The sequence below is a fragment of the Magallana gigas genome, chromosome 1 (genome assembly GCF_963853765.1).
Source record: "Magallana gigas chromosome 1, xbMagGiga1.1, whole genome shotgun sequence".
In the NCBI taxonomy this organism is placed as follows: Eukaryota; Metazoa; Mollusca; class Bivalvia; order Ostreida; family Ostreidae; genus Magallana; species Magallana gigas.
The window spans coordinates 6001726-6028548 of NC_088853.1; the positions used below are offsets into that span (position 1 = coordinate 6001726).

At 34.5% G+C, this 26823-nt stretch overlaps 1 protein-coding gene across 1 annotated transcript; it reads right to left on the minus strand.

Moving 5' to 3' along the window:
- Positions 1–5590: 5590 nt before the first annotated feature.
- Positions 5591–11791, minus strand: LOC117690926 (uncharacterized). Its single transcript, XM_066081719.1, has 3 exons — positions 11383–11791; positions 8307–9178; positions 5591–8176 (listed from the first exon to the last, which is right to left on the minus strand). The coding sequence occupies exons 1-3, from the start codon at positions 11400–11402 to the stop codon at positions 6291–6293; spliced, it is 2778 nt and encodes a 925-aa protein (XP_065937791.1). The 5' UTR covers positions 11403–11791; the 3' UTR covers positions 5591–6290.
- Between the last annotated feature and the right edge of the window lie 15032 nt (positions 11792–26823).

The window sequence follows — 26823 nt, forward strand, 5'->3', positions numbered from 1 at the left end:
TTTTCCAATTATAGAAAATATTGGATGAATCTATTTCATCGTCCATTTTCCTTAAATAACAACTGCTCTATTTTTTTTTAAAACTGTTGGTTATAAGCAATATTTGTGTGAAGTAAGAACATTTAATGCTTCTCCATAAGAAATATAATGACCGGACACGAATTTTTCACCTTTTCTGCCAGTGACCTTGACCTTGCCAACCTGACCTTGGGTCAAGGTCATGACACACCTTTAGGTCCTAAGCAATATTTGTGTGGAGTTACAACGTCCAATAATTCTCCATAAGAAAGATATTGACCGGACACGAATTTTATAATATTTTTCCCAACGACCTTGACCTTGCCCAAATGACTTTGGATTAAGGTCATGACACACCCATGGGTCATTAGCAATCTTTGTGTGAATTAGGAACTTCCAATGGTTCTCCATAAGAAAGATATGGACCGGACACAAATTTTGCACCTTTTCTGCCCTTGACCTTGCCCGATTGACCTTGGGTCAAGGTCATGACACATCCTTGGGTCATAATCAATCTTTGTTTGAAGTAAGAACTTCCAATAATTCACCATAAGAAAGATATGGACCGGACACGAATTTTGCACTTTTTCTGCCAGTGACCTTGACCTTGCCCAAATGACCTTGGGTCAAGGTCATGACACACTATTAGGTCATAATCAATCTTTGTGTGAAGTAAGAAATTTTAAAAATTCTCCATAAGAAAGATATGGACTGGACACGAATTTTGCACTTTTTCTGCCAGTGACCTTGACCTTGCCCGAATGACCTCGGGTCAAGGTCATGACACACTCTTAGGTCATAAGCAATCTTTGTGTGAAGTAAGAACTTCCAATGCCTCTCCATAAGAAAGATATGGACCGGACACGAATTTTGCACTTTTTCTGCCAGTGACCTTGACCTTGCCCGAATGACCTTGGGTCAAGGTCATGACACACCCTTAGGTCATAAGCAATCTTTGTGTGAAGTAAGAACTTCCAATGCCTCTCCATAAGAAAGATATGGACCGGACACGATTGCACAGACAGACGGACGGACAGACGGACAAGGTGATTCCTATATACCCCCCCCCCCCCCAAACTTCGTTTGGGGGGGGGGGGTATAATGATCCTGTTTCGATTAAATGATCGTTAAAATAACGAGACGAAAAAAACTAGAAAACAGATTTTGCAGCTAAAACTCGTAACAAAGACAGTGATTGTTGGTCGTCGGTCAGGTTTTTGATATCAATAATGTTAATAAATTAATATAATTAATATACTATTGATCACTAAATATTTAATGGGGATTAGGGTACATAATGGAAAAGTTTAATCTTTTCAGCTCGTCTTGTCACTGGAGCTGCAACATAAATTATAATGTACTGTTGTGGACCGATCTTTATTTAACACGTTTTTTTATAAACACAAAATGCTGCGGTAATCAACACAATTAATTTAAGCTGAAAGCACTAGTTGTCTTAGATACATAAGGTATGTCTGTATGAACGAATCATTCATAGTTCAGTATACATGTTGTTATTAAGTGCGAATTACAAAAGTATCGTATTAAACAATAACAATTTAATGACTCTGCCTTAGTAGCAATCTTGGTTGTCATTCTCAGAATATCTAAAATGTTTGATTTTATAAAACTATACACTACAAATATACTCTCATTGTAGTTGATGGATGTTCTATTCACACATTATTTACCAAATAAATCGTGGCATTTCTAGTAGTTTCTTTTTTAAAATACAAACACATTTACGTAAAAATAATGGGCAGTTAATTAATGTCATTTTACTTTTACGAAAATAACTTAATTGATCGAGATGTGGTATGCATGTTCTCTATGTTGTACAAAAAATTGGTTTTTTAACCCCTCTGATATTAACATCTTGATCTTACATTCTAAGAAGAATGTCCTTGTTAGGTATCCAATTACGATGATAAATTGAAAATAACAATCCGTCAACCATCTCAAAAATCCATAAAACAAAATACAAATTCAAAGCAGAGCAACATAGATCTAAAAAAGATAGAGTGATCAAGTGAATAGGAGGATGTAAGCATCCTCTCCTGACCTGTCGCACCCGCCGTGTGCTCTTTGTCGTTATCGGAGAAACGCCCCCAGAAAAGTCCGTACACAATAAGGTGATTAATTATGGTCTAACAATTAGTATGAAAAAGGTCAGTCAGCATGCGACCCAGTGGAAGATTGCATTTTCTGACAAGGTCGTTGTATCGACCATAGCACCTACAAAAAGATACATTGATACAATGTGTCAATATATTTTAAGTTGTGAAAATGGTCTTCCTCCGTCGTCGTGCGTTCAAAATTGTGACAAGTTCTACTAACACTAAATAAATGTATAGTAAAAGCTGACATTAATTCATAAATACGCATTATGTCCCTTTAATTTTCGACTAATGCCGTATTAGATGCCGAATTCTATTGTTCTGCTCACCGATACACATGCCCTGTATAAAGTCAATAATACTTTTCATGCTTCGCCGCGTTCTGGTTTTTCATTCACTCGAACGCGTTACATTTGACGAAACGACTTGCAGAAACGCATCTGAAAGAAAAAAATATGACAACCACTGCACTGGTAAGGAACATCCAATGAACGATGAATTGAGACAAATTGAATTCTAGGCACTTATATTCCAATAATCCTAGATCATTGTAGAACGTTATACTGTGTATTACTTCGTTTTTACCGTGTACGACTTTTTTTTTGTACATACATTTTATTTTGTTATTGCGACTTAGTATCCCAAACCGTTTATACGAGTGAGCATCTCAAATGTACGCCGTATTATCTCGTTGTAACGACTTAGTATCTCGTTTTTACGAAATGTTATCTCACACGTATGACATTATTTCGTTATAACGACTGAATATTTCGTTACTACAATGTGTGACTTATTTCTTTGTACCTACGACATACTATTTCATTATTAAAGTGTACGACTCATTATCTGTACGTATGAAATGTTATTTTGTTATTACTACTACGTATCTCGTCTATAGTCTGCGATAGGCCCCTAAAACGCACGGCGTGCGTGTACGTCTAAGAGGCATACCTCTGTCGAAAGTTGCTTATCGTACCCAAAATCAAACTTGACCTAGATATTATTATGATAAGACTGTTCACTTAATTTCATTTTAATATTTGCATCCTCTACAAAGATAATAAAAGGATACTGCGAATAATTGGAGTTTTTAAAATTCGTCAAATAGACAATTCCTGCTATTCAGTCCGTTTATTTGATGCCTTAAGATTTATTTTTTTATTTGTTTTGTTAATGTGACATTTATTTTTCTGTCATGTCACCATGTGGCATTTTTTTCTATCGAAAAGATATCCTGTCTAAAAACTGATACATAAAAGGTTTAGGACCAGAAAGAGAACGGTTAGGCTAATTGCACTGAAACTCCGCACTTTTGTGTTTTTCTAGCTGTGCTGAAACCCTGTACAAAAGTGAAGATGTTGGTATAACTGTTGATTTCTGCACTTTGGTATCGATTTTATAAACAATATAACATCGGAATATTCGTTATGAAACCTCCGCACGTTATCGAGTTGTTGCCTCGGAATTTCGAATCTCGGTATACACTGAAATACTATGTGCCTAATGGGGTAACCTTAGCTTCACCCAAGCATATACGTTAATTGTGAAACTTGTATTAGAAATTTATAGTGCCCAGAAAAAAATATGAACGCATGCATTCACAGCAAGAAAAAAACACAAGCTTTCCAACCGCTCTTCAATACTCAAGGCACGTTACTTCAAATCTTTTCGTCCAATGTAATATGTTCGGGTGAACGAAATACCTAATTCTGGGTAGCATGAATACAACTCTCGGTCTTATAGAATTGGGAGTAGCGATTAGCAGAACAATAGAAATCGACAGCTTATATAGCTGTAGACGAAGTTAAATTAAAAAAATATCCATTATGAATTCATTTCAGTTTAACAATTGTTTCTGCAATTTACAGAACTTATTTGTTTCTTAAAAAGGATCAGAGATATGATACAAGTAACGCACGATATTATTAATGAGCACATACTAACCCCGTTTATTCAATACACAACGAACCTGATAACGAACCCGACAATAAAAAATTGAATAAAAAAAATAATTTTCTCGAAAATATGTCAACTAGACGCTACAAGAATTTAAACTTAAACTGTTGTTTGACATTTTATTACTCTTAAGCATTTTTTATATTATTCCTCAAACGTTTAAAAAAGTTTGGAAAACGAAAGTGGGACATACAGACAGACGGACGCAGAGGAAATCTGTAGTCCTCTCCGGTACAATTGGTTGGGGACTTAACTTTCATTTTTTCGTAAAAAAAAAAACCCACGTGAATATGATTCCATGTATTGCAGTCTTTTATTAAGGACGATTTGTATTTAGATATTTTTCTGGGAAATAGTGGTAACTTAAAAACAACATTTTATATATATCGCTACAATGGTGTCTTTCCTCGTTTGGTATCGACACGCCCGTCTGACATAAGGCGATACCAAACTCTTAGACCAATATCAACACAACAGTTTAATACTCTACATACTACAAACTATTAGTAAGGCATTGGTGTTGGTCTTGTATGTATTGTAATGATCTCATTTACTCAGTTCAGAAATGCTGTGACCAGGGTTGTACGTGTGGAGAAATGTGTGTGTATCCCATAGAGGCAGACATCTACACATATCGACCAGGTATATATTTTTTTCCCAATTTTAAACTGTTTACATTAATCACACTATTGCTATTGTGTGACGTTTCTCGGGCCGAGCCCCTGCATTTGGCAAACTTCACTATTTGTGCACGCATTGCATCTTGCACTATTTTATTTACTTTACAATAAGAATCTCATCTGAATCTTTACATTTAAATCAATATACGTAGATAACTTAGAGCGCTACTCTTATCCGTTTGCTGTGAAAATAAAATAATGATTCAAATTACGTTTTTCTTCACATATGCGTAAGAATATTTATCGGAAGTATTATTCGCCTACTAAAAGTAGAGCTTATTCATGCCGTGGTATTTCGGACATCAACGAAACGGTGCTACATATTATACATATGTAGAGTGATGCTTAGCATTAGCATTACATTAACGAGCTGACAAATGATATTGCATGCCGATCATTACTTTTAAAGGAATACTTGCTACAACATCGCACGTATATTTTGCAGGACAATCTGACTTTATATGCTTCCTTCCAAAGGAAGGAGAACGCAGCCCTAATTGTTCCGGATATTTCCCAAGATGGTGGTACAATTGGCGGACTAAACAGTGCGAGCCTTTTATCTACGGTGGATGTCGTGGAAACGAAAACAACTTCGAGACAATACAAGAGTGTGAGAGACAATGTAAACCATGTAGGTGAAACAATATATATATATATATATATATATATATATATATATATATATATATATATATATATATATATATACACACACACCCATTGAATGTAAGAAGTAGCATTTTAAAGAAGATATGTCGTTCCAAGAGAAATGTTTTCATATGCATTTTATCAGTTACCCTTTAAGACTTAATATAGTATCCACAAGTCAAATTTTATATCAGTTATTTTCCACAAGTGTGACATATCATTTTAAAGCTTGGAGAAAGTATTAAAAGAAAATGACATTTTGGAATTCTTTGGTCATATATTGTTACTAAAAATAGACCACAAAAAGTAGTGCTTATGTTATTCTTTGTGACCATTTCTTGGGAATACTATTAATTTTAATAATCGGCATATATACAAGATAAATTATTATCACAAATCAAAATAAGTTCAATAGGATTGTAATGTACACTTTTTTTAAGCATACTATTCTGATTTTAATTGGATATCCAAATCCCTTTATTATTCCGCACCTCGGATTTAAACGTATTCCTACGCCAACGTCCCGTTGACAAAAACGACGTCAAAACGTCAACAAATAAACATTTGTAATTCCGATATAAACAGTTCAAATTATTGCAATAACTTTGCTTGTGATTAAATTGGACAAATTAAAATACATTTACATATTTTAATTATTTACTTACTTCATTTAATACATGGTAATACATCTTGCCACTACTAATACATGTACTACATAATACTAGTTACAAGACACAAAACTGCATTATCTGTAAAACAATAGTAAGCGTTTTGCACAAATTAATCTTTATAAATTATTTTACAAATCAAATATGAACAAAAAACGATCAATGTAATTAATGTTTTCATACATGATTTGCAGGTGGTCAATTTAAACAGTTTTTAGAACTTTCAACAGATTAGACATAAGTTCCATGTGAGTCAGTGGGTGTCGTTTTCCATTGCTGCCTATTTTAGAAAATGAATAAAGTTTTTTGTCTAGATCAGTCTGCTTTAAAACATTTTTCCTGTAGCGAAGCTGTGCTTTCAAAGCGTTACATTTGTCTGATGTACGATTCAGCTCTTTCAGTTTCAGTTTGCACTCTCGGGGTGATTTCCACAAGCCATAGTTAACAATGTCATCACTTTGTTTTTCCAGCTGCATTCGTTTTTTTCTCCTTTTTTCAGCTCTTTTTTGGAACTCCTCCTCTTGTCTTTCTTCTCTCTGTCGTTGTATTTCTGCTTTTCTTCGGCTGAATAGCTCCCTTTCATCAATAACTGATCTCCTTGCTTCTGAAATAAGAACTTCGGTATTTTCACTGTTTCTCATTATCCATGTGGAGGTTTTGTTCATTAAGAAGAGAGTGTACGCCTCGATAGCCAGGGTTGATATATTTGGTTTTGATTTCAGGATTTGGTCCATGTAGGCAAAAAGTCGCTCAGAATAAGAGTTGTGTTTGTCCACACTCTTGGTAGCTTGTGAGAGTTCCTCTGTGAATGATTCATATCTACCATTTGGCAAATGATCCTTGTAGACATGAAGTACTACTTTTCGGATTGATGGTAACAGGACTCTGAGAATGACTTCCACGTCAGTATCATATGTTGACTCTTTAGTTAAGGATTCGAAAATTTTGTCACCATGAAACGCTACTCCTGTTAGAGATGGAAAGGTTCCCTTCATGAAATCGACGATGTTTTCGCAAGCATCTACCAAATACAAAGACAGATGGAGATAATGCTGTGTCATGTCTTCAATTGATGTGTCGCTGTTCTCAAGAAGATTCCACAGGGGCGTTGTAACCATCTTTGATATCAAACCCAACGCTTTCAGTCCAGCCACATAAAAGGAGACATGAAGATCCGACAGAACAGATTTTAAAAGTCTTTTGTTTTCTGTATCTGATTTTTCCAGAAACGCAATCATGTGGGGGTGTAAAAAGTATAGACAGGCCGCATTTTGAAACAGAATATTGAATCTATGGCCTTTGAAAGGTTGAAGAGGAAGTGACATCATTCTATTTTCAGTTAGAAAAGGCTGCATGTATGTTCGGAAGGCTCCATAACACCCACATTTTTCATCCCCTCTTCTAGCAAAAGCTTTGCACGCACTTCTGATTAAACGGAAACAACCAGATTCATCACTCTTAGAGAACGTTTTGTCAAATACTGGAGGATTTCCTGCAAAATTCCCTACCTCTGCTTCATATAATCCTTTCTGTGCAGCATTTGCCATATGAACAAGACCATGAAGACCACAGAAGAAATTGTTAAGTCTACTGACTGTTTCTTTCTCTTCATCATCCATGGTGTTGTAATCTGCTCGTACCTGTGGCAACACCTCCTCTCTGTAACTTTCTAAGAGCTCATTGAACTTTAACTCAGTTGCAGCACGATCACTCATAGTATTTTGAATGTTACATAAAATCTCGTTTCCAGCACTCTGAGGATGAGTTTCTTTTCTGGTGTCAGCAATATCCTGCAAAATCTCCTTGAAAGTATCCAGTGTGTTCTGTGCTGATTTTGTAGCCATTTCACGAAGTCCTAGAGCAAAGTAATTACCTTCTTCATCACGAACAGAAAATCCCCCGTACTTGATGCCAACTTTGGATGTTTCGTCAGTGTGTAGAGTAGTGTTTATCTTTTCAGGTAGTTCATCTTGTAGTTGCTTTTTAACGAGACAGAGTCTTTGAATGTTCATATTGGCCACAGTTGAAGGAGATGGAAGTCGATCAGGTTCTTTTCCAGCCAGCTTTAAACATGCTTCTATGGTTGGTCCTGAAAAAAAATATGAAAGAAATTAAATGTATATCCAGTACATGTGTGTCTTGCTTAATGATGAAGAAAATCAGGATTATGTACCCGTAGTAGTTCAATGTCCTTATCCTTATGAAAATGAGATACTTACCAATTTGCGTTGAAGGAACATTGTGTTCGAGAAGAGAGTACACACATAAATGGAGTTCTGGGGTGAATGCTTTTTCTTTCTTGTCAAATAGATGGATGACTCTCGTTTCATCCCCCTCTTGTAGCTGTTCGATGAGATAAGCGATCTGATCATCCTTTTCCTTTAATGCAGTTTGAAGTTCGGTGATAGTCGTTCTTTGTTGATCATTATCAGCCTGCAGTTCATAAATAAGTTGTTGATAGTCTTCTTTTGTTGTGTCAGTTGTTGTCTCCAGTTTTGTACATTTGGTTTTCCAGTAATCCTCTCTACGTTTAGTGCGTTTGACTGTTTTGTTTGATGATACAAGTTTTTCTTGAAGCACTCGGTTTTTCCTTGATATGTTTTCAGACTTTATGTTCAGCGTTTGCAAGTTAGATATAGTTTCAGATAACTCGGACTTTAATGTAAATTTTTCCTGAATTAGATTCTGGTTTTCCATAAAAAGAGAGTTTGATATGGATATGGCAGTTGACGTGGCATCGCCGCTAGAGTTAATCAGACATGTAGCTTCGGGCAATTTTGACTTTACTGTTGTTGATAATGTGGGTGGAGCAAACTCTTTTTCCAAGAATTCCGTAAACTTTCTGCTGCCGTCAGTTTTAGATTTGTTCTTACGAAGCTTTTCATATTCTGACCATAATCGACCAATAGCCACCTTAGTTGATGTCGGATTACAATTTTCTGACTGTGTTACTATCCACTCAGCAGTTTTGGATGTCCCATTTGATATTTTAGAGCTAATAACATCAGAATTCCGAATCATTTGGGTAGAGCAAGACATCTGACGAAGAGTTTGTTGAATAAAAACAGCGATAAGCAGTATCCAGCAAGTTCTGAAATAAAAATTAAACCAATCGTAAATAAATATACTCTTGGATGTTAGTAACTGTAAAAATTTAACAACGGTATATTATCAGATTTACAAATCATGTTACATGGAACCACGGTATTAAAATATATAACTAATTAGTTTTTGCTGGCTTTGATTTCAGAGTTTAAAAAAATGAGTGTAAATATTTTCCCGTTAAATGGAATATATAAATGTTTTTAATCAATTACATGTATTAACGTTTACAACAATCGATCAGAAAAAAATCATCCATGTGTGTTAATTTTTTTTAAAACTTTCATATCGCATAATGTACTATGTTTGATGTATCGTAGCATCGGGGGGGGGGGGGGGGGGGGGGGGGCAGGGGGGGGGGGGGTCCCCCCACCCTTTCTCGCAGCAACAACATTTTTAAAATTTACATATAAAAAATGGAATTATCATGGAGTGCCCCCCCCTCCCCCACTTTTTCGGGAGTATGTAAAAAATTGATTTAAAAATAAGGAAATGAGGTGTGAAGTTGAAGTTATAAATCCCCCCTCCCCACGGATTAGGATTTTGAAGATTTTGGAAAACTTAAAATGTTCCCCTTTTTTTTCTTGTCAAGATTTTTTGGATGAGTCTGCCCCCCTCCCCCCCCCCCCCCCCCATTTAAAAAAAACGATGCTACGTGCCTGCAGTGTGCATGCATGCGCGCACGCATGTGTGCATATGTACACGTGTGGTTTAACTTTTGTGTAACTTGATTTAATCAAAGAAATTACACTACAAAAGTAAATATACAAATGAGTTTTGTGTCCTTTACTATTATTTCGCCTATACCCGTGCTTGTACGGAAAGTACCCTCTACAAAAAGCAATGATACAGGTGCCTAGTAATATGATTTTCTAAACCTAGGTACATATTTCATAATGGTGTTTGTATCCATTAGTTTGTAATAAATTATTAAAACGAGCATCGAGAAATGAATATACATAACATTGTATATATTTAAATTCAGTTAATATTCTGAATCATGATTACTTCCAGCATAATGCAATGAATGCTACTTATGCAAGTGTAAACAAAATGTAGTGCTTTAAAAAAATGTTTATACTCGATGTGCTCATACTCAGAATTTTGCAAGAGAAATTGAAAAAAATTCAAGCAGTTTAGATAAATGTAATTAATATCCTTAATTCTTATACTTAAAGATAAAATATGTGTCACTTTATGATTCTTCGGGAAATCAATTAATCGACCGCAAAAAACTTTGCATCACCACTTGGCTATTCAAAACGCATTTTATTCAACACATTAATTGCATGTTCTTTATATACGTAGCTATGAATAATTTTTTTTAAGTCAAATGTTTTAAAGATGTAGTGACAGCTTTTTTCAATTATCAGTTGTGTAATTTGCGTTTGTGTAAATATGATTTAATAAATATTCTATAACATTGAAAATTTCTATATTATACAGATTAGAAGTATTTGTAAATTAATTAATTACATGGTTTTATATTATAACTCTGAAAGCTGGTGTTTTCATAAATCTTAAGTACTAGAGAGAAGTTGATAAATATAGATAGATATTAATTTAATTTTTCAAAATATATAATTGTATTTGAAAGGATAAAAACTATTTTTCAACTAATATATTTGAATGATGTTCATTCTGCATGAGTGTTAAACCTATTTTTAATTATTATTATATTATCAGTGTACAATACAAAGTGCAATTTTCATTTTATTTTTCATTGTTAAATGTTTTCTTTTTTTTCTCTAAAATATTCTAATAATAGCATGGCCTTAAACATGTGTTGCAATAAAACTAGTTCCAATAATACAGGTTATAAAATCTATGAATGCATAGCTAATAAGGAGTGGAAAATAACAGTGAAAATGTGGATATTATTCTACATTTCCCCGTAGGGTGCCCCATATTTGAACCTGCTAGAGTTGTTCCCCGTAATATATCCGTAATATATCCGTGGTAACAGTAAACAAACTCCATCCGTGATTTTCTCTGTGCATAGACGACGTCAAATTTCAGTTACAGCCAAAATATGTATCATGTTATTTTCAAAAGCGCTCGTTAGCGCGGATGTTTACTAAAGAAGTATATGTATTAGTTTGAAGAGGAGTTAATATCGATTTCATTAAATGCTGTAACAAATATGCAACCTGTCCGAGAAAATGGGGGATTTTTTGATTAAAAATTACTTACTTTCTGTAGTCTTTTATCATGGCAGAATAAACGTTTTTCGTGCGTTGTTTGGTATCATTTTGTTCTGCAAGTTCTCCAGCGTCTGTTTGTTACAAAGAACGGTCTCATGCACCGTTATTGTCCTGGTAACGGCCGAATAAAACAACGCGACTTTTACTACCTGTTATATTTCAGGCGAAGCTTTCGCAAACAAGCGCGATATTCTTTTCATTTTAATTTAATTTTAGACGAGGTTTTATGAATTTAAATACAGACACTAAGTATTTTAAGGTAAATCATTTCACATATATTTTTGTTCTATGATTATTGAGTGAATACAAGCTTATGAATTTGCTGTTTAAAAACACTTAATTTTGTATAGAGTCACATAGCGTTACGTTATGACGTGACTCTGTTTGTGGATGCTACTTAATATAATGATTTTGTAAGTAATTTACAACACTACTGCCAGCAAATGTACACAATTGCTGTATTCTGTAAGGGAATCGCGTAAGATAGCATTGCATCTGTGCGTAGACTGTTTAAAGAGCGGTCCTATTGAAAGAGTTCTGATCACCTTGTAAACGGAAGATTTCTTCGGAATTTTATAACGTTTTTAGTCGTGAACATTAAATTAACGGGTGAAACAATTCATTTAAACTAAGCTGTCTTAGAAAGATTTTTCAGTATTCTTTTCAATACAACGAGCTTGCATCCACCATGTTGAAAAAGTCGGAACCCGAGAAATATTCGAGAGGGAAGAGCACTAACTCTAACTCAGTATCGCTACCAGTCAAGTTTCTGTTGACTACTATTTCACATGAAAGTTTATTTGAACCAATATGCTCGCCAAGTTCGATACATTTGACAAAAATAGTGTCGTTCAAGGACCATCACGATCTACTATAGCCACAAGTTACATGTACATCAACTCAAAATCAAGTTAGAGAATAGACTTGAAACAAGTCTGTTGAAAACAGAAATACCCAGAATTTTGACAATAAGACGAAATGCTTTGAAATGTTAACGCACACTTTCACAGCCAATTTTCAATGACACAAGTCAGACATAACTGAACTTGTTTGTAAGGAAAGTGACAATAATTATTATGTAGACAATAATTATGAGTCAAATACAATGACTATGAATGATTTATTGTCAAAAACAAAACTGTCGGGCTCATAATCTGGAAAACCTGATTCTGTGAAAATGAACGTGGGTCACAGTTGAGGTTTATGAAGGTCGCCTCTTAACATGCAACTTTACAGAAAAAGCCAATACACAAAGGCGCAGCAAAACCTGTAAACTATCTTATATAAGTGCAAGGTTAAAATCGACAAAATATGGCCTAACATGTAAAAGGATCTGCTGATAAAATCAAACGACCCAAAAAATGCGAAAATCTCGTGTGCACAAAAATCAATGAGTTGATATGGAATAGGTTACACGTTTCGACTACCTCGCTTTTTTTTCTAACGTCCAATACATTAATGATGTGTATTTGCAAGGTGTTATCAATATGATTGTTAAAATAATGATAAAACTACTGTCAACAAATTGCAAAGCTTTGGTTTCATTTTGAATATTGGTTAACCAGACATCATTTCTAAACAAGATGCAACAGTCATTAAGAAATAGACTAGTTTTTTGTGGTAAAAAGTGTATTTATATTTCTTCAACAAACTGAAAATGATGTTTTAGAAGTCTTTTTAAAAACCGTTTAGGCGAAATCTAAGTTGCAGTTGAATAAATACTTCCAGGTCGGCATTATCATGTTTTGAACAGATCAGTGGCACTGATGTGGGGAAACACCCATTTGTTTCATGAAAGGTGTTTTTCAGTTAAGGCCTAGAATATATCGATACAATGAGAGTTGGGATGGGAATGTTTTTTATTACAGAAGGTGTATGAACTGCATATAAAAGCTCACACTGAAAACTGCTTCATTAGTTGCACTTATTTCATTCTAAAGAGTACAATCTATTCATAATTTCTGTTTGTCAAACATGAGTTGATGTGTTTTATTTAGGTGAGATTAAGCAATTTAAACTTAAATATAAATATTTTCACATGAGTTAGGAAAGTTTCCTGAAGAGAAAAATTTGTGCAATTTTAAATATTGGAAAGGATCAGAAAGTATCAGAAATGGTTGTGATAAAGTGGTATTTATTTGAAACCCCACAAGCGAGCAAGAGCACTATTGTAAGATGGATCATAATTGGTGTTCACGTACTGGTTTACTGGAATTCTGTTTCGTAATATTTATACCTAGTGGATTACGTGACCACCTTTAAAGGCCCTTTCATATATGGCCTGTTAGGGGTGTTTTGGTATTGATGGGAAAAGTTATGATTTAAAAAAAAACCTGACCCGTCTGTGGAGATGCAATGCCAGCTCACGTAATCCCCTTAAGTATAAAAATGATGAAACAGAATTCCAATTAAACTTCAACTTGCAGATAAGTCTCGTTTTATTTTATTTGCCATCAATGATTACATATTTTTTTGTATTCTTCAGCAGATATTCCCGACGATAATGAAGATCAAGAATGATGTTCCTCGCCTGTTGAATAAATTGCAACAGAAAATGTTTTGTCTCCTTAATTTTAAACAATTTTTATCCCCTCGCACAACTAGTTGCGAAGGAGATAAAGCATCGCTGCTGTGCATGTGTGTGTACAATGTATGTATGTGTGTCTTCTTCGGCTTGGAAGCAATATTTAAATTAAATCCTCTCATAGATATTTATCAAACTTTTTTTTTACTTTTTTGTCGTTAAAATACATGTAACACAATTTTAAACAGAAATGTTATGTACGACTTGACAATAGCTACTTCCGCTTCACTGCTGTGAAGTTAAAGTGCTTAATCTCACCTAAATAAAACACATCAACACTAATGTTTGACAAACAGACATTATGAATAGATTGTAGCTACTCCGCTTCACTGCTCTGAAGTTAAAGTAATAGTAAGCGGTTCAAATCAACAACTTGATATTTTTTGGATTAAAATCTAGTACAGCTAAAAAAAATGTGGTAACGAAGGGTTAGTACAAATTGGTCTCCTCATTTACATTTACGTAACTTTTTATTCATAAATAATGCATTCCCACACACACACTAATTCATTTTGCAAGGGGATGCTCCGCTTGGCGGTGCCCTTGTTATCTCCTCGCGCAACTTGTTGCGAGGGGGATATAGCATCGCTGCTGTATGTGTGTATGTATGTACGTATGTGTGTCCATTTCAGCCTTTTTAGCAAAATTTAAAGAAAACCCTCGCATGCATGTGTTTCAAACCCCGTACATTTCATAAGCATGGTTAAAGGACAAACCCTTTTTATTTTCAAGGAATTCCGTCCTATATTTTTTAAGATATCGTTAAAATTACAACACTTAGAAATTTTATGTACGACTTTCGGTTCGTGAAAGTAAACATTTCAAATCAGCAACTTGAAATTTTGTTCGATGTAAGCCCTGTTAAGGTAAGAAGCAAACATTTTTGAGCAATGAATTTCGGGCTATATTCAACGAATTACTTAGAGAAGAACAGGTTCATAATTCAGAAGAGACTTTGACATATATCATCAACATGATTAAACGGGAATTCATTTCAAGTTAATCGCTGAAGATATGTTACTCTTTTTAAAATATTGGGGTTAAAATTACAACATGTTTACTCGAATTTTCTCATAGAGCAGACAATATATCGCCATATCTTCGCTACGTTTCCTTTTCAGTATAAAACTTAAATTTGCATACACTTATTGTCCACCTGCGTAAGGTATGTCACTGGATAGAGAGAATTTATTAAGCTATATTACTAAAGTTTAACACGTTTGTGGTGTGTTTTCCTCAGTAATGGGAGCCTTTGTACAACCACGTAAATGCACCCAATCCCCATGGATACACACAGAGCGTGCATGGGGGATAGGAATAAACGAAATAATTAAATTGAAATGTTTTTTAACCAAGTTAAATATTTGGTCTTTTAAATTACATGTTTATTTTTTAATAATGCATATCATCGCACATTATTTTCATTTTGCGAGGGGATGCACCGCTTTGCGGTACCCTTGTTACATTGGTACCGATTTTTTCAAATAAAAACTAGATGTTGACCATTGGTAGCAATACCCGCACCAATTGTTTGTCCCTAAATAGCACTATCTTGTAACAGATTTTGGTAAAAAAAAAAAAAAAGGAGGCCATACGCAATCTCTGGTAGTTTGAAAAAATCCCAGCAGAGATTTTTAGAGTATAAAAGTAGCTTAGAATGAGGCGAATATCGATAAACAGGTTTTATGAGCCTTCCTTTCAAAGAGAAAGTATCAGCTAGTCTAGATTGGGCTGTATCAAGATCTGGGGCCTCTTGTTTCTTTTTCTTTTGCTTGTCAATATTTCTGAGGATTAGTCTAGCCCCCCCCCCCCCACACACACACTTTCAATTTGCTTCCGACGCCAATGATTTATATATAGAGAGTTTAAAGAACAAATGACATACATTAATAAATTATTTTGTGATTAATATCTTCTCGCTAACCTCAGTAAAGGGAATTTGTGTGATGAAAACGCTGTTCAATATTCATTTCTCATTACATTGTATGTTTTTGCTTTATTAAGCGAGAAAATTGATACAGTGTATGTTTGTTACCGCATGCGAAGATCCAGAAAACATTTCCAGGGGGTGTCCGAGGGATAATTTTGTTTTCCAAGGTTGGAGAGGGGTTTTTAGGCCTATTTCGGGAATTTTGCTATGTAATCTTTCAAAGAGGTGGAAGGAATAGTCCATGCACCCCCTTCTAGGTCCGCACATAAACGAGTATGATCTTTCTGTTGGACCAAAACAACGAACGTTTTTACACATATTTTACAATCAAGTTGAACAAAAAGTGTTATTCAAAATACCCAAGATGACTGTATTAATGATTTCGTAAATAGAATAATATATAGGCTTATCGTGAAATTTTTAAAGCTGCTATGCCCGATTTCATTTAAAATTTTGTGTTCGCTTTAATACGATGGCTATGCTACGTATGTGTATCTTAACAGACATTGCAGTAGTTTTCCAGGTCAATTAAGCCATATTTTAATGAAAAAGTGATGTACACAATTTATTTACAAAAACAAACGACCTAAATTGTTTTGATTTCTTTTGTCTCATAATAAAATTCGCTGCTGAGGTCAAGGCGGTTATGGTTGTATTACGACTTCAAATAAAAAATAACCGTCGGTACATTTTATTCACTAATATTTGGAGAAGTGTTTTGTATACAATCGATACATCACATGTGGGTTGAATAAACCCAATCATTCGGAAACGAAACCAAACGGTTTCCGTTTCTAAACATTCCCAAGATGGAGTTGGTTTGTGTGTTCTCATACAGAAATTTTTTATGTACTTTAAAAAATACAAACTTTGAAAGGAGACGGATTTTGCTTGTGTAAATAGACATATTTCTAAAAATAGATTTGGTCTGTATTCATAGCCAAAAAAATTCGGACTATGTAGCTTTAAATTATTTGTATGTTTTAAAATTTTCTCGGACAGGTGAACACTATCTTAATTTTTACATTTTATTCCATACAAAGTAAAAACTTTTACCACATCATACGTGTAATATTGACAATAACGATCGTCAGTTGTAAACGTTTGACCTCTCGGAAAAAGATGTATAATTTTGTTCTTAATGTTCTCTAATATCTTATCTTTTTTATCGATACAACTACGATTGTGATTTATATTATAGTTCTAATATTCAAAGAATCAAAAAAAAAAAACAATATAGGCCTAAGAAAGTTAACGATTACACATAGTTCATTATCATACGATGAAATATAACAGTGATGAAATGCAAAACATTTACGATTCTATATCTCGATTCGAGCTAAGAAGTTTTTTTTTTTACCAACTGGTGGTCTTGCAGTTTGTTTTAGTGATTAAATCTGCTTGACCAACTGAGTTGTTTAAAATATATCAATGATACAATTTTGTGATTAAAACATTGATATATGTAATATACTAAAATTATACATAAACTGAAAGAATAAAAAGTATTTTCATAATGTATATTACACTCCTAGAAATATTTCCTTGGTTTACCACTATATTTGCGCCTGTACACACAGTAGATGTTCTTTGTGACCATAAAACAGGCAATGACTTGAAAGTCCGTGCAGTCAAAACCATCCATGTGAAAATTAAATGTCTATGTTGTGCGGTGTCCAATTTTAGAGACACGGTTGAAATTTAGTTTCAAGAAAGAATGTCTCTGTTTGAAATGCTCTGAAGGAGACAGAAGATACGAAAAAGGTATCAATAGGACTTGAAGCGGGCACGCGGGGGTTGGGGGTGTGCACTGAAGTCTTGATCTCGAACACGGTCGAAGAAGCATCACCATTATCTCCAAATAAGTTATTACATGCATGGTCTTAAGATAGATTTTGGTCAAAAGTCAGTTATGTTAAACGAGCCCCAGGTTTATATGGCATAGTATGGTCTTGCTCTTGTGGGGGCGGGGCATTTCCTTTGGTCCATGTTGTGCATTAGGACAGCTATTTTTTTCCGGTTCTGACGGAAAAGTCCTGGGGATCTTTTCACAAAAATCATACGCCAGCCATGGTAAAACGCAGACGTGTTGGCACTGTTTGACGTAGTGACGTTATTTTTATGATGTCATTTTTTTCGTTGTGACGTTATCAGCAGTATTTCACTAAACACATAGATCAAACGATGTATATTGATACAAATTTAAAAAATCAATAATGAAAAACAGAACCTTAAAGCTGACATGAATTCATAAAAGGATTAGGTCGCCATATTAGTTTCGATCGCTCCTCTACTGCCACTGGGGTATATATACCGGTTGAGAAAGTTACGGTCGGTTGCTTTCCGATCGAGGCATTCATGTTGCACGGACTTCTAAATGCATGAACTACACATTGTGCATGTAGTAAAATGTAGTAATAAAGAATAAAGAAAACAACAATCAATGAAATACAAAGTATATTTATTCTTTGATGTCCAAGGTATCTGTATTATTTTGCACAGATAGTGCTGCCTTACTTCGCATGCACATCGAACACGTGTGTCGTTCATACAGAGTGCATAACGTCTGCATCTTCTTGAAGACCCCGGCGACACTACATCCAACACAGTAGATAAATGATAGTAAATTTATAAAGTAACAACGTTTCTATCCGTTCCTACAAAACCTCCCCGTTTATAAAATCCATGCGATAATTGACATTGCTCTATCTGCCACAGTGTGTGGTTTGCGCATGTGCGATGTTATAACATACACAGGAAAACGGTCTACAATTATCGAGGAACTTCTGATGTATCTGCGCCTGAATTTCAGTCTGTCTTGTTTCGTCGTTTATCTTGCCAGTGAATATTGTCATATCATTTTTGTTCAAAACGCGTTTTTACAAGTCTTTTCGTCCAAGGTAACGTGTTCGGGTGTGTGAAATTCCTGAATGGGGTGAAGCATGACGAGGGCTCTCGGCCTTTTATAGGGTGTGTGTAGCGATGAGCAGAACAATAGAAATTGACAACTAATATGGCGGTAGTCGGAGATAAAAGGGAAGTAATGCGTATTTATGAATTCATGTCAGCTTTAATATATTTGATTTTTTATTCTATTTTAATGTATATTTTTTCAAATTGCCATAGGCCCTGTGGCACTTAACGTAGATATTCAAATAGGCCCTGTGGCACAGAAATGGTTCGGAAATCGGACAGAAAGCGTGTATTGTTTAAAAATCTAGATTTAGACCCGTGGTAGGAGTTATGTATAAATTGAAGTGTAGCAAGTGCAACACTGTATACATATACGAGGAAAGGATTGGAACTGTATTACAACGATGTTTTATAGTCTGTCCCAAGATATCTTGGATTCACATTTTGCTTAATTGCTTGATATTTATAAATACCTCAGGGTTCAAACGATGTTCATTCAAAAGTATAAACCATTTCCAAGACTCTCAGTCGAAACGCCCCTGTTGGCTTATCAGGTTTCAATACAATGCTAAACAAGATATCTGTGAGCCAATGCTCACTAGTGATACCCCCGCTCTGATGTGAATATGCAAAATGAGCAAAGTCGACATTTAACAGAAAGCTGGCATCCGATTGGTACAGAAATATATCCCACAATATGGCATGCCTAAACAAATAGTGTGTTAAAATTTAATGCATCTGCAATAAAAAGCTGCTGAGAAATCTTTGACGAAAATTTGTTTGAAAATTTTGGCTTAAAATAAACAAAGTACTCATTTAACAGGAAGTTGACGTCCGATTGGTACAAAATAATATCCCACGATATGGCATGCCTATAAAAATACTGTGTAAAAATTTCAAGAATCTGCGATAAATAGTTGCTGAGAAATCTCTGACGAAAATTTGTTTGAAAATTTTGGTTAAAAAATAAGCAAAGTCGTCATTTAACAGGAAGTATGCCTTAACAAACACTGTGTAAAAATTTCAAGCATCTGCGATAAATAGTTATTGAGATAAATGCGACAGAAAGTTTTGTTACGGACGGACGGACAGACAGACAGACACACAAGGGTAAAACAGTATACCCCCTCTCCTTCGGAGCGGGGGTACAGAAATGTGATGTCTACGGAGATTTTGTATTGCAGCAAGCCCGGATGATAACGTTGAAAAATTGCGCGATGTAATCCGAGTGTATTCCGAATTGAGTAAAAATGTAAACATTCCCCATTATAAATCTTCGTAAAGAATCTGTTTTCGTTCCTGTGAATTTTTCTGAGTGACAGTTGATAATGTGTCAATGAAATTATCTTAGAAATTATCCCTTACAACTTTAACATTTGCACTTCTTTCACAGGTAGGTGTATTTTTGTTTTAAATCGTCCAAATGTGCTGCATAAATATCTTGGGACAGACTATAGAGCAGGAATATTTCATGTCAACATGCGACTCTGTGTTTTCCATGGAATTTATGAGGAGGATTGATATTGATATGTAAGTGTAATTAGAAATGTAAATACGGCTTGATAAAGACTGATGATGTTCTGAATCAAAATAACAGTAATTTTATATATATTTACATGTACGTTAAAAGTAGGAGCGAATATTTATTTGAATCACAATTCATACAATGTGCATTTCAAACGAAGGACCCCCCCCCCCCCCTTTTCCCATTTCCCCGCATGAAATCTTGGTCAGGCTGACGGTGCATAATTCATAAATGAATGATCATTATTTAGAATTAAAAAAATGTATCAGATCCGATCAGGGCAGAGAAAACTGAATACTCCAAATTTTTGACAACACTACGCATTGTTGTTGACAAAATGCATTTTGCAAATCATGTTGATAAATGGTGTAGAAGAAATGCCAACCCATACACTGATGATTTGTTCAAACACATTAACACGGAAGCATGTGAACAAACTTTTCAGTTTGTGGCCAAGTTTAAGTTTGCAACGAAACACATATCCTGTGGGAAGTACAACTTGTGTATGTTGAAAATTTCAGAAATGTATAATAATGATAGGTTGGTAAGAAACAGGAAAAGAATCAAAGAAGATAAGTAAGTGAAATTAAACATTATTGGTTGTAATAATCATTATAAATAAATTGAGAGATGTATTGTAGATCGATGCATTTAATTTTTAATGTAAATGATATATTTGCTTTCAAGTTGTGTAATAATCGTTAATAAAATGGAAATAGATGTATGCATTTATAATTTGTATTTGTGAACAAAAAGCAATAACAATACGACAATGTTAACAATGTAAACGTGAAAAATATCCATAATGTAGACAATGTAAATTCGATATTTGTTCAACATCGTCGACAATGCGATGTCGACAATGTTGACGATGTTAACAGAAAAAAAAATCGGCAATATTGACAATGTAAACTCGATATCGGTTCAACATTTTCGACGTTGCGATGTCGACAATGTCGACGATGTTAACGGCAAAGAAATGTCGGCAATGTTGACAATTAAATCTCGATATCGGTTCAACAATTTCGACGTTGCGATGTCGACGATGTTAACGGCAAAGAAATATCGGCAAATGTTGACAATGTAAAATCGATATTGTATACATCGCGAAGTTGACAATATCGAAAAAGAAATATGCATTGGACATGAATGAATTGGTGGGCAGTATTATTTGAATAAAGTTTCTAGTTCAAATGTGATGGTGATAGTAGTCTTATGTGCAAGTTCCTTGTCTACTATATATCAGTGATACATGTAATACCTTGCATTTATTGTAGGAGACACACCTGACCCAGATATGGAAGTAATCCCTGGACCATCAGATGTTTGTAACGCCAACACATTTGTATACTATGATCTGGAGACAACAGGATTGAGTATGTCTATATTTGTACATTAATTTATATAATAATCATATTTACCCTGCTTTTATGTTTCTTAACTATTGAACAAAGTTTTTATGTATACTTCTGTTACTCTTAAAGATAATATAGAAGCTTTAGAAAAATCCAAAATGATAAATGTGAATCATTCAATCTATCAATCTAAAAATTATGTTCATTCGTTATTTTGTTTGATTTAGAATTTGCTGTTAAATGTTAGTTTGCATGATGTTTCTTTTTTGATAAAATATTATCTTGTTTTATTTTTACCTATAGCAGGTCAACATCAGGAATTCTAGGATTTCTACAATCACATCACACAGTCGACAGCTCTATTCTTATGGATAAAGCTTACATCAGATCCAGAAATTCTTAAAATAGTTACTGGTATTGAACTTGAATTTATGGATGAACCTGTACTAAATAATATACTTAATCAATGTAGTTTTAACGAAAAGAAATAAAGTGCTATTGATGCAGAAATACAAAAACTACTTGACAAGAGAGTAATAGTAGAAAGTGAATATGAGAATGAACAATTTATTTTCCCCATATTCTTGAGGCCTAAAAAAGATGAAAAATACAGGTTCATATGTAATTTGAAGTATTTAAATCAATACATTCAATACATTCATTTTAAAATGGATTCGCTGTTTTCAGTCTTACGCATGATATCACCAGGATGTTATATGGCTTCCATTGATCTTAAAGATGCTTATTATTGCATACCAGTATCTTAGAATTTTCAGAAATATTTGAAGTTTTATTGGATCTTAAAACTGTACAAATATAGAGCGTGTCCTATTGGTCTATGTATGAGTCCTTATTTACAAAAGTGCTGAAACCTGTTTTTGCAGGGCTAAGAAAATCTGGACACCAGTCTGTCATTTATATAGATGATATTTACTTACAAGGGGACACTATTGAATTATGTAATCAAAATGTGATTGCTACATCAAATATTTTGTCACTTACCCTGAAAAATATGTATTTATTGCCAGTCAAGAAATTGAATACTTGGGGTTCAGTGGCGTAGCTACCATGTATGCTTATATGCCTTTCCATGCACATCATTTGGGAAAAAAAGGAAGAAACTCAGTAAAAAAAAATAAATAAAGAAAAACAAATAAAAAAGAATTCAAGTATTAAGGTCCATACTTAGTTATTCCATCAACCCGTTTTCGTCACCCGGTCCTACTTTATTTCTTATATATATAAATATAGACACGCAATGTGGTCTTAATGTATCATATTAAAGAAACAGTACATAATGTATGTACCTAATAAAGCAAAAATTTATTTTGCATTTGAACTTTTTTACGTATCAGTTTAAATCTCCCCCATAGAAAATCACAGCTTTATTGAGATATTCATTACCATAAACTAGGTGAAAATGGACTTAAGAATGAAAGCTTTGAGTGGGTCCAAAAAAATCAATTAAACGTCAAAAAAAAAAATTTCTTTTAGCTTTTAATAAGTTTTGAGATTTTATTTTATGCCTAAACTATAACCAAAACAATTTTAGCTGCCTAAAAATATGCTTAAAAAGTGAGCATTCCTTTCAATTTCTTCGATGATTTTAATGTTAAAAATCGTCAGAATCCATGAACTTCCGGGGCCTTTGCCCCCTGGACCCCCACCAGGCTTCGCCCTGGACCCACTGGGGGCCTCATGGCGGCCCCCAGACCCCCTGCAATTTTAGGCATGCACTTCGTTTCTGGTCTATTTTGAATTCTAGAGAAATGACAGTGTCTATCACAAATAAAAAAGCAGAGAAAATGATAGGCCTTTGCAAAGATTTTCTTAAATGTAAGACAAATACTATCAGGGATCTGCGTGCCATCATAGGTAATTTAGTGGCAAGTTTCCTAGCTGTAACACATGGCAAGCTGTTCTATAGACAATGCTGGAGTTCACTTATCTGATTTGGACATAAAGGATTTACATTGGTGGTTACGAAATATCTTAGGTTCCAAAGCTCCGATTACAGGAGGTCAGGCTGATCTAATAATTGAAACAGATGCTAGTTTGCGAGGTTGGGTTTGCAATTGCCGATCACTCAATATATCAGCAGCTGGACCTTGGAAACAAAATGAAGCAAATTATAACATCAATGTTTTGGAACTTCAAGCTGTGTATTAAGCATTACAAGCATTGTGTAAAGATAAGCGCAATATTTCTATACATTTATTAATTGATAATACAACAGCTGTATCATACGAGGGTTGTCCCTTCCAAGTACCCTTTGGCAAACAATGCTCAAAAGTTCAAATCTGTACTTTATTTTTTTCTCGAGAAAATGAATAATTAGTAACACCAAGTATTGTTAGGCGGCGCAATGTGCGACGTCGAAAATTTCCAGTTTTACGTTGTTGCTAAACCATCCACATCGTTTACGATAACATTAATTTTACGTTTTATTTCCAAAATGTCTTAGAAAAAATACTATCTTTGAACATGTACCCTGAGTGCACATTCAACATAAATTTCTAGTTTTTTTTTAAAAATATGTTCTAAGTATAAACGATCTGTCGGCTCCAAACTTGCCATGTTTTACTTGTTGTCTAACGTCCGTCTTGCCGAAATGTGTCGTTCAACATTTTGACGTCCATTGATATCGTTCGGAGTTTCTTTTTTCTACTATTATCATTATACTTGTTAAACTATTTTCTATATTGTTTAACTACTTATTCACAAAACGCATTTCTTATCGATTTTGTTAATTACATTTACTTCCAAAGCTGCATAGGATTTATTTCATGGTCTTTACAAAATTTTATCAGTTACTGCTGCGCTGCCTTACACGCTGACATCGTCATTTTATTACGAGTTAACTCTTCAACTTGTCACAAAACGCGCTATACAATATTTAAAAGGTTTGTTATAGCAAAAATATTTTTTGAGTAAATAATACAATTATTATCACATATCAATGTATGTTTTATTTGATTTTTTTCATTCGAAAAGTACTTTTCCTCGCAATTTTCATTTCATTATGTTGATTTTAACTTTTTGTTTTTGACATTGCGCCGCATGTCGAATTTCTGATCTAACATGCTTTCATTTCACTTATTTAATCTCAAACAATATTTGATTTTAAAACATTATTTGAATGCAAATTTCTTAAACCCTTTGTGGCACAAATTTCATCTTCCTTTGTCTTAGATTAACTGAATAACGCCACCTGTCTACGCTATTTTGGGACATCCCTCGTATGTTAGGGAACAAGGTAGAAGTCGTTCCTTAGAATGCAATAAAATGGCTAGGAAAATCTGGATGTGGGCATATGACAGAAATATATGGCTTTCTTCTGCTCACATTCCAGGGAAAACAATCTGCTATTTCGAATGTGGTCATTTTGACGGATTTAGAACATATCACCGTGGGCAACCATCCTTTTGTTAAGCGGTTCATGAAGGTAGTGTATAATAAAAAAACCATCGCTTCCTAAATACAAGCTAGTAAGCCTATGACTCCAACTTCTCAATCTTTCAAGGTAAATTTAGGAACAATTATCTTTCCTGCGAGAAAAAGGGGGGGGGGGGATGAACCCTCTTTGATGCTATGTCCCTAATGGTTAGGTCTAACTTTGCCAAAATAATTTGGCTATTGCTCGTTGGCTTAAAACTGTGTTACGTAACAGTGGGGTAAATACAGATGTGTATTCAGCACACAGCACTAGGGCAGCCAATGGATGTAAAGTAGATGAAATAATGACACATGTTGGAGAATAGATATTGTCTTCGATGTGAAACTAGAAGAAAACGAGGCATAAGATCTAGACGGAAGATAACTAGAAGCACTAGACCGCCAAACTCTTGGAACACTTTTCTTCGGTGTAACGAGAACAAAACAAAACCATCTGGATTTAAGCAGACCAAATCGTATCTGCAACTATTACGACAGAAACTACTATAGTTGTAACAAAGGAAAAGATGCAAATCAATAAAAAATTCAAATGCAAAGCATGCAGCCTTGGGTAGTATCAAACATCGTAGTAAATTCGGATACAGATTGTTGTTGTTATTGGTGTGGTTGTTTTTGATTATTTAAAAGTTGATGAGTTATGGTTGACATTTGGAAAGGTCAAGGATTTGCGATGGATACCAGTTCATGACATTGTTAGATCACTGGGTCCAAGATCACAGCACTGTCATTCTTTCATGCATTCACGGAATGGGGTACCGAGTTCGCATTTGTTGAGACAGGTAAAATGACAAAATGGCAGGCTGAAATGTGTTTGAGAACGTAACAGAGGTACTTAAGTTCTCCTTGTGACAGTGTGACAGAACAAACAATTAATAAACTAGAAGAATTTGTAGTCATTATGAACGTTCGGTCTAGCACTTCCAATAGAGTAAATGACGCACGCCTTGACCTCATTGCTCGTAAGTAGCGTCCATACAATGGCATCTTTCGATCCCTCAGGAGCTGCTCTTGTAGAGCATATTAAGAGAGAGATCTTTATTGCAAGCTAAACATACATTGGGTCAGTCACTATACAAGTGACAAACTCACCATCCCCTTCCAGATGGGTTTGGGATAAAGATTATGGTTTTCGGATTTCACACTGGACATCCTTACACCAATGGTGGCTTCATGTTAAGAACTACTGAAATGTTGATGTAATATTATTGTTCTGGGGAATGCAAATGTTTCAAGTCCGAATTATTTTGCACTGCTTTTTGCAGTGCAACTGCTCAGACGATTAGATCATGTACATTCAAAAATGAGCTGCAGCATGTTTTTAAACGCATTTGCAGATAGTTTATATATGAAATGAACATCAAATTATATCATACAACAATTTTTTCTTCATACTTTCACAGAAAATAAAAACATTACCTAGAAATATTTAAAATATCATGAAAACATTATGAAAAAAGACGCCATTTTGAAATAAGAGGCGGCCATCTTGAAAATGACCAAAACTTGAATGGCCAACGATATTTTTTGATCAAGTAATGTTCAAGGAACCATCATGCAAAATTTGGTGCTTGTCTCCACAAGTGAAATAGTTCATCCACTATCCGCTACACTATATGTGGAGAATACAGTTTTATATGTTTTATTAGTAAATTACGGTCAAAATTATA